Below are 10,010 nucleotides of genomic sequence, written 5' to 3'. Positions count from 1 at the left end.
AGGAAAGCTAAAAAGCCACAGCTGATAAGGACAAAGCTGCTCTCAACTGCGCCATTTGTTATGCCACCTGAACACAAATCTGGCTATACTGCCTGAGCAGCTGTACATTAAAAGAGTGACCTCTACCGGTATAAGTGACAGGAGTCATTATGATAGCTACATTACTGAAATCTGGTTTGCAACCAGCTCCAGTCAGTGCGTGGCAAAGAAAGGCACAAATCATTGCAAAGACCAGATATTTTGTTTGTTTGTTTTCCTCTTGTAAATACATTATCGTACACAACTTATTCGTAGGGGATTTGGGGACATAAAATTGCATATTTAACAGAACTTAAAACCATAACAAAAAGTAGGCTGTTCTATCTTGAAGCAAAAATAATCCCTCCAGCCCCAACGTTAACATTCATTCCTGGCTATACGCAGTACAAACATTTTAAAATCTGTGACAAAAGACAATTAAAAACCAAAAATCAAAATCATAAAGCTTGTAAACAGATAATCTGAAATACACTTTATTTATGGAAAAATATCATCAAAATAGTACCACTATGGACTAAACTGCCTGAGTTTTCATTTCACCTACGATCTTGAAGTAGAGAGCCTTTAGCACAGTAAGAACAATCTCAGTCACAACTAGTGCCACACAGCACTGCTTCATGTGGAAATTTTTTCCTCGTTGGTATTTTTGTTGTGCTATCAAAACTCTTGTGCTAATCCTTCAAATAAAGGGATGTTGAGGCAATTCTTAAATCATTTGGCACAAAGTTATTTTGGCTGGGGCATAAATTTGAGTCTCAGTCATGATGAATAATGCAACATTCCATCTATCAAGTATTCACTTTGATTGAAGAGCTTTCTTTATGTCATTAACTTCCATCTGAAAAGAAAAAGATTATTTTTGATGCAATTAGATGTTTTAACTAACTGAGGCACAGTTGGTACCGCTTGAAAAGCAAATCTTATCCACAGGCGTCAAGCATAGGTTTTATACTACTCTTACTTCCACAGACTTCACAAATTGAAGGGACCTTCTCAGCTGCATAAGATGACCAGTCATGGCTTTCTCCCTTCAAAGCTAGACAAGTATCAATATTGGGATGTGCCTTAAGACCTTTCAAACTCTTTAAATTACAACTTTTACAACATACACAGCTTGTTGCCAGGAATTAGAGGCAGAATGAGCACTGTGTCCCTGCACCGGCTGCTGCAGTTACACGTGGTACAACTAAACAAAGCCACTGAAAATGAACATCAGTAGTTGAGGAGCAAAACCTAGTGACCCTCTTGCTATAGGGATGGCTCTTGCTATAGGGATGGTACCTTTACACCATTCAAGCCAGCATCTGGGCATCCTAAGGGCCCTGATGGATGTACAGTGGTGTGGTAAAAGCAGCTGGATGCAGTTATCATCATCTCCAACTGTACACTTGGCCCCTCTGATGGAGGCTGGAAACCCTGAGGCAGCGATATTAGATACAATCACAAACACCCTCAATGTTTAACTGCACCATTTCTAGCCAGTTTTCTTAAATACAGGAACCAAGAGCTGCACTGAGCTGAGTTTATGGCTATCAGCACTGTTAAACTAATGCAACTTCTGGCTGTTTAATTCTCATATTCATTTAAAGCTGATTATGCCATCTTAGCTAGCAGCTGAAACTTAGTGGTATAAGCAAGACCTGAACCAGAGTAACAGCATTCAGCTATAACATCATAGCCTTAAAACTATCAGTGCAGTTCTCAGTATAAAGATTTAAAACCATCCTTGGAGGTAGAATCCAGAGCTCTGAATAGTTTGGCCTGTTAGACTAAAGCAAAAACTGCTATTTAAAATGTTGATCCATTTTATCTAAATATGTTTCAATTTTAGCTGAACATGAATTGTGTGTTACTAGAAGCCATACTCCTGTGCAGATGCATACACAAAGTCCTTTCTGCAGGACTGCAGCGTGCACACTCAACAGCCAAGCAAACATTTATTGAAGGTCCCCAGTTCTGCCAAAGCACTTTACTCAGCAAGAACAGCCCAGAGAAATTACAATTCAATTTTCCATCCCTAGTACAAAAAAAGCACATTTGACCTGTACCATAAGACTATAAAACATAATCAATACTAAAAAACTTAAGAAGTACATCACTTTTCAAAATCCTGAAAAGCAGTTTCAAAGTAATTCCATACTGAAGCAGCACTGTTAAGGACCSCACTAGAGGCCCGGTTCCACTAATCTCACACAGAGAGGGCGGTATGCTCCCTGGCCAAATACTAATTCAATATGACAACTTCTAAAGCTAAGGTACTATACAACATTATGGTAGCAGTAACTGGGCTCTTAATTAGAATTCCAGCTTTTATATTGTTCCTAATGCTTCATTAAAGACAACCTGAGTACAGTCTATAAAACAGACATCATAAATCTTATTATCTGAAATCATATTCCAAGTATGTTAAGACTAACTTAACACAAAGTAAAGAACTAGGAGAGAGCAAATCATTTAAAAAGGCAAGATTTCACTTGTGACAAAATTAGACAATTAAACTGAGACTAAAAATATACTTTGAAACCTATATTGTGTTCACTTTTTTTGAATCTGCCTATTTGTGTTGACACATTTTTATACAATTAACAGGCTTTTCAGTAAGAACTCAGTGCTGCAATATATGACAGACTGGCAATGCTACAAAGGGTGTTGTACTTTGGGTGTTTTGTACTCACTTCTAGAAATGTTAAGTTTTTGATTCACAGGAATCTAAGTATCTTATCAGAGTTGTATGTCCTACAGCTGAGGCTAAATATTTCCGTAACATTATAATTTAAGTACCTGCAATCGTAGACGGATCTTCTTTTCTTCATCCAATTCAGACAGCAACTGTTTAATTTCTTTTCTGTCAAAAGAATGCAAAAAAGTTTGGAATGCAAATGTTTAAACTAGTAAACAATGAAAGATCATCTCTTGGGGACATGTTTTCCACACCTGACTAGCTATCTTTTTTCCCCGAACTAGTCATCAAAGTAAGTATGCTCTGGAATACTATAGAATATACAGAGAAGTAATACTATCTATAAAGGAACAAAACCCCCCCAACACTGCTAACAAATAATCGGTTTCCTCCTAAGAACCCTGCATCCACAGGCTCTGTTCTTGGCTAGCAGTATCAACGTTATATCAGTACCCAGGTACCTTTTCCCATATAAAAYGTAAATGGTGGGTTTGGTGGGTTATAGGAACTGGTAGCACACATCCTSTCCACACTATCATGTATTTAAGCCATTTTACAGCTGCATATCCCTACAACTTCGTTTATTAGACTTAATGACTCGTAAGTATGAATTTGCTGTCATCTCTTTTGCAAGGAAGAGGAGCACAGTTATCAGGAGCGGACACCTTCTCACGTTCCCACTGACTGACCGGACCCTCGAGACAGCGCCCAGCAGGTGGAAGCAGACCGTGCCAGAAGTGCCGCAGGACGTCGGCCGCGGCCACCAACACAGGACCTGAGGAAGAGTCAGTCGAGGAGACGAAGCCGCAGTGCTTTCTGGATACTTCCAGCTTGAACCAGGCCCTCCCACGTTGTCTTCCCCCAAACTCTGTTTATCTCCCCCTACACCCCTGTTCCACTACAATCTCTGCATCTTGCTTTCCCCTTTCTTTTTCCTGCCTGGGCTACACACAATAGACAGTGTAAGTGAAGGTTTAATTTCCAAGACATTAAATATTCTCAGAAATAGCAAAAGACCTCTTACAGATTAATAATGCCAGACTTTTTTCCAGAGGTTTTCACCTCTGAATGTGTTCTTTTTGTCAGAACAGTAGAAGAAAATCATTCACAAACACAAATGCAAAATCCTTGCAGCATTAACATATATGAAGATTCAAGAAGAAAGAGACCTGGGATACACTCTGACACTGCAAATTTAACAAATACATCCCACCTGAAGTTGTGATTTATAGCACTTACTTTTGCTGGTCTTTCATTGTTTCAACAATGGTTCTTAGCTCCTTAATTTGTGTTCTCAGCTCCTCCAGGACGGTCTGACCTTGGCTCAAGGGCTCAGTCTTTGGCTTTCCTTCAGTACCAAACAGGGATGGGGAATTTGACCTGTGGCCTGTTGTTCCCATAGCAATTGAATGAAATCCAGGTGATGGTGAAGGGGAGAGTGATGCTTGTACATTACTGCCACTAGCCAAACCTCCTGGTTTTGGAGGCAAGGAAGTTTTATTTTCAGATACCTAAAACAAACAGAATCACTTTTAATATGTGGAGAAAACTTTATGAAAAGCAGATCTCTAACAAACACTAAGCATTTTACTGCTCTGTAGTAATGTTGAAAGTACAAAATGAAATATCAACAGTAYTGGCCAAAGCACGATAGATGCAACAGTCAGTCAAATTATCTTTGTACATACGTATCAGAGGGGGTCCAATTTGGACCCATAAGATCAGACAGTTTCAGTAGGAGTTTCCACAATTGTTAAAACCAACCAGTGAAATGAACAACTGTGAAATGAACTCTGAATAACAGATACTTGGTGTTTCTCTCAGAAGTTTGTGAGAATATGCCAACGCCCATGAATGTGTCTTTCAGAGCACAAAATTGTAGTGCCCAGATTTCGAGCTGCATTTTTTGCAAATTACATGTATGACCTCCAACTAACCATTGAAGGGTTCTTCTACAACACCCAACACTGTTTTAAAAGTAAGAAATGTGTTACACTTTCCCCTTAGTATTACAAGAAGAGGTAAACATTCCTTAAGTCCGCTTGTTGGTATGACATATAAAGACAAATAAACTCCATGACTTCAGAGTGATAATATATTAATAAGAAATGTAAGAATTACATAACTTCACTGTACTGTCTGATGTTAACTGAAGCATGTGAGAATCCTTGCAACTATCAAAGGCAGTATTAACCTAGTCACTCCGAAAATCTGTGGCTTAGCTCAGAAGGACCCCATGCTTCTTGAATTGCAATCCAATGCCCTCTACATTAGACAAGGTATAGAAGATCTGAAGTCCACCTACCACATATGGCTAGTCGCTTTATTGCATACACAGAAGAGTGTACAAGTACAGTTATCACAGCAGCAAGTAAGGTGAGTCTTAATTATTTGTCATACTGTTATTTGGTAATGCTAAAATGTGCATTTTATGGTATTGACCTGCAGTATCTGAAAATCTGATTTGGCCCAGGGTAAGACAAAAACACCAGACAACATTCCAACTTCTCTTGGGGAAAGAGATACTGAAATTGAACAGCAAACAGGGCAAGATATTGAGGCAAAAAAAGGTATGGAAACTGAAGGAGATATATCGTAAGAGAAGACTTGGGGACTGTGGCAGTAGCATTAGCTAGACAAAGAAACTGAGAGAAAGTTAGTAGTCAGATGAAAATCAGGGGAAATTGTGTTGGGAAGACTGGGACCCACTGAGTTCTGCAGAAAAGTCTTCCCCACCGCATGAATGGGACCGAGTACAGAACCCGTCCCAGACAAGCACTGCATAAACAAGGGTTCTGTGGAAAAACAGTGTGAGCATAAAACCAAAAATGGCMTTAAATCACTCCAGTGGCTTCAATGCTTGACTTTGTGACATTAATAATTTAATTCTTTTAAAATTTTGTATGTGTGTGCATACATGAGTAACGTGTACCTATCATCGGACCTTTCACAGATAATAATCCTTACATCRTTATTTAATCTTTACAGAACGTAAGTTTCTTTTGGACTGAACAGAGATGTTAGGCCAATTTCAAACCTGAAGCAAGTAAATAAAGCACAACTAGAGTCAACCACACTGAATACCTTATTTCAGAGCTTAAATGGCCATTTGCAGCTACTTTCTGACAGCAGTATACTCATTTTACAGGCATATCTACACACAGTTGTCATGCCAGCACATCATTTACAACTGTTGGCCCAAGAGTATTGGTTAATTCAAGTGCTCCCAGAAGAGGGAGCTATATAGCAAAACATTATCTTTGTAACTTGATCACAGACATGCATGCCTTCATCTTTCAAAAAATTGTTATACTATTAGCATGTAATGCCTGTATTACGAAAAGTATCAACATGTACTAAAAAGAGCTCCAACCTCTAGAGCCTGATCTACAAACTTTCTGTAATATTTGATTGTTTTACAGTTTTATTAATTTACAATAAGAATGGCACAAGCCTGTAAGATGGACAGAGTTGTACTGGTATAAAAGGTGCTTATACTTGCAAATTTAAATTCACATATACTTAGAATGGGTCAAAGAGACGCATTTTGTCTACTCGCAGACTCTCCTAATGTATACTCAATTTACAGCTGCAAAAAAGGGTTGCTGCTTCTGAAACTTGCTTCCCTACCTTCTCTGATTCTGTAAAACGTACTTACACTAGAAGGATTTTTTCCACAGTATAGTAACAGAGATATTTTAACTGTGCCATTCACTTTAATTTTGCATTTCAAACATGGAACAATCTTAATATTTTTTAAACTTCTTTAAAGGGCTAGTTACCAAGGTGACTATTGGATTAAATTTAAAAAATAAGTATTTGAATAATATTTTAAAAATTAATGCATGCAATAAGGTTAAGCAGACACATTCCAATCAACTTACTTGTGATATTGTAACCGTTCTTGATTTCCTTGACACTTCAATAGTTTTCTGTGTAATGGAAACATGTTCCTCCTTCTCATCTTCAGGACTTGGTGAGTCAAAGAAATCTGGGCTTGAAAGGGAGGACTACGTAGACAAAACACAAATACAAACACCCCAAGAGGGGGAAGAAATGCAGATATTTTCATTGAATAAGAATTTAACATAGGTAGCAGAAAAGCATTTATGTGATAACATTTTTTTCTAAGCTACCATTTTCAAGGGTAACAAAGCTTACAGTCAGGACACTACCCCACTTTGGTTTTTTAAGTCATGTTTTCAAGGCTAGAATGCTTTCAAAGCAGTCACAGAACAGGAAATACTTAGAGCCGGATTCAACGTAAAGTTACACTTTTGCATTGATTATATTGTAACACGAAAGCACATTCCTGTCCACAAGAAGAGCTCTACCTATTTGGCTAGGACACTGTGCACTGCACTGCGGGGATGTCAGGCCCACCACCCGGGCGGTTCTGTGCACAGCTCCTTCAGAGGGCTCACGCTGCCACCTGTGCCTGCTGCCAGCACTGCAGGGCTGCCTTACACACTGCCACTTTGTAAGGCGGCAAATGAGGGGCAAGTTCTTTCCACCCTTTGTCTCTTTCCCCATAGATTTTACAGGGGAAGAGAAACCTTTCAGCTTGTCTTTTAGGTTACTGTATTTATGTACATAGCCAATTCTGAAAGCTTTTCACAACAATGCTTTTAGCCTCCCTCCACTCTGTTTTTCTCAGCAATAAGAATATGGGTAACCTTGAGTAGTTGCTCTCATTCCGATACGCCAGAATGCAAAAAGCATGAAAGCAAACCCCAAAACCAAAAGAAAAAGGCACTGAAAAACTGAGCATTGGTTTCCAAAGAACGGATTATGAGGCCAGCTTGTCTTAAGATGCACATTAGAGAGTGAAATTTAAATCACTCTTACATTTACAATAGTGAGCTTAATGAGAAGAAATGCATGATGGCCCATGAGAGGTGCTGAAGGCTGACAGTGGTCTATTTGTCCTAAAAAGTCTGTTACGTGTCCTAGAGAAAACAAGAGATTTCCTTTGGGAACTGCTTTCAAAATCCTTGATACTTAGCACAAACTGGTCTATTCCAAAGATTTTTATGAAGGATTTTTCTGGCCTTGGTCATGGTTGGCAAGAAATACCTGGCAGCACCCAAACRAGGGGTACAACTCCTATAAGGAAAGGACTGTTTTAAACATTAGTATTCAAAACACTGGCAGACTTTTGACACTGATTTTCCTAAGCTGCATTTCCCTGCCYCCCTGTACATGTGAAGAAATGGCTGTGAAAACGTAGGTGAAAGTACCAAGGAACACAGACAGTAGAAGAAAAAAAAAATCAGAAAATAAAATCTTTCTAAAAGAAAAGGAAAATTAACTTACAGATGTGAGAGACTGGGAGGGTGGTCTCCTGCCAGTAGCTTTTGGTCTGGTTGTAGTTGGATGATTAAGCTTCTCAGCAATTGGTATTACAGAGTCAAAACCTTCCAAGTCTTAAAAATATAAAATAGAATTGATTTGATTTTCTGATGGATGTTCTCAAAGGGAAAAAATCAGAACTTTTTTAAATTTCAARGAAATCAAATCCCATTTTCTCCATTGTGTCACAGTATTTTACACGTTCAGACACCATCCTGTCACTAACAAAAAATTGGAAGCCAAAGACAGCTGTAATCCAGTCACCCTTGCCAAGCACACTTACCCTTCCATCTCAAGCACAATAAAGCAGAGGGGAATGCTCGAGCAGCCTTTGGTTTTGTTTACACCCAGTACAGTGAAAGCTAAATGACAACATGGGTCCTGTGGCATGAAATCGAAAACACAGTTTCAAAAGTTCCTTCTCGCTATTAGAGAGAGTAGTAAAATTTTCTTCTGAACATTTGGAGACTGAAGACAGCGTACACATTGCCTCAAGAGCTGTCACATCAGCGCTACATCTGCCACAGCCCACCCCATTGCTTATGGGATCACAGAAAGAGAATGACTGGGCTGGGAGGGACCATGAAACTGTAGATGAGAGGAGTATCTTCGATAGCCCAGAGCTTAAGACAAGTAAAACACCAAGAGACTCCTGAAACTGAAGGAGAGCCCAGGAAAGCCAGGTCTACCGGAATAAAGTCTTGACTGTCTTTATGGCTAATGGAATACACTGGGGGAGTGTTGGTTTACTGAATCCAGCCACGTGGTAGCATGTTTACGTGAAAGACTGATGTGATGGGTGAAGGAATAATGCAGCTTGTGAATACATGGCTGAATCAAATGGCTTAACACCATTCATCTATTTTTACGGGTTGTATCAATCAATTTCAGCTACCTCCATTTCAAAATACTCCACTGCATATGTTAAGCAGAAATTATACAGAAAACGTACAAGAGACACTAAAGACTTGATAAATCCAAAGTTCTATAAAACTGCTTTCAGATATGAATCAAATGCTGAAAGTCTATTCATTATTCAGAAGCTATTTTTTATTGCACAACACGTAGGAAAAACCAGCCGTTAATAGTTATATATACTGGGCACCTAATTTTCAGAACTGTTAAAAAACAATGAATCTCTGAAGATTTGTTGCCTTATTACAACCCCCATACAACATTACAGAATGGAAAAACAAGCCTATTACTGGGTCAATAAACTATGCACACTGAAGGACACTCCAGCTGATTCCAAGTACTCATGATTTGGCTGCTAGGAGTTAAAAGGGATCAGACATTCTTTATTTAGCAATATTCTTTCATCTCCAGGAAAAAAAAAGAGAGACTTCTTTCAATAACCCTAAAATAGTCTAGGGTTATTCACCTCCAAACACCACTCTATCTTTGGAGCAACTCTTCCTATATATAACCAGTGACCCCACAGTCCTCTACCAGGTATTTCTCTCTTTGCTTTTTTATTGACTGTTGCAGCCTGCATCCTAAGGTAAAGTCTGTCACTGAGGATTTGACAATTCAAAACTTCAAATATATCCACAGATCAGGTGAGGCTACAGTGCTTTTAAAGTAAGAATGAACTAACATCAATGGATTATACAAAACCTCTCTAGAGTCCTACAGAACTTCAGGATTTGGGGAGAAGAGATACGGAAGGAAAAATTTATCTTCTGGAAAAAATTTAGCCCACATGGGAGATCTGCTTTCCAGTAATACCCAGTTTGAAGTTGAGGCATGAGATAGCTAAATGACTTGCTTAAGATCACACAGCAAATCAATGCACATATTTTAATAAATTATCTTTGTTTTCATCACTCTGTGTTACAGTACTTTGTTAAGTTGCACAGCAAGAAAATATTGCCATCAAAAAATATACACTCRGTTGTATAAACACGTGAAACTTGTGTACATCGGTAAAAATGCTAGC

General features: G+C 38.7%; 1 protein-coding gene across 3 annotated transcripts in view; it reads right to left on the bottom strand.

Annotated features, from left to right (window-relative positions):
- Positions 1 to 219: 219 nt before the first annotated feature.
- Positions 220 to 10,010, bottom strand: part of LOC112960531 (SH3 domain-containing kinase-binding protein 1-like) — a 155,518-nt gene continuing 145,727 nt past the window's right edge. Inside the window, exons 12-17 of one of the 3 annotated variants that reach the window (XM_026054877.1) lie at positions 8,036 to 8,145; positions 6,604 to 6,729; positions 3,959 to 4,230; positions 3,409 to 3,494; positions 2,821 to 2,884; positions 220 to 877 (exon numbers count right to left, since the gene is read on the bottom strand). In XM_026054877.1, the coding sequence (XP_025910662.1) occupies positions 859 to 877; positions 2,821 to 2,884; positions 3,409 to 3,494; positions 3,959 to 4,230; positions 6,604 to 6,729; positions 8,036 to 8,145 (677 nt within the window). In that variant the 3' untranslated portion in view covers positions 220 to 858. Of the gene's footprint in view, positions 878 to 2,820; positions 2,885 to 3,384; positions 3,495 to 3,958; positions 4,231 to 6,603; positions 6,730 to 8,035; positions 8,146 to 10,010 lie in introns of those variants that run through there. The other 2 variants (XM_026054878.1, XM_026054879.1) reach the window with 2 other exon arrangements.

Source organism: Apteryx rowi, unplaced genomic scaffold, assembly GCF_003343035.1.
Source record: "Apteryx rowi isolate R43461 unplaced genomic scaffold, aptRow1 scaffold_972, whole genome shotgun sequence".
NCBI lineage: Eukaryota > Metazoa > Chordata > Aves > Apterygiformes > Apterygidae > Apteryx > Apteryx rowi.
The sequence above is the reverse complement of the archived record's forward strand: the minus strand, read 5'-3'. Positions and strand labels throughout refer to the sequence as shown.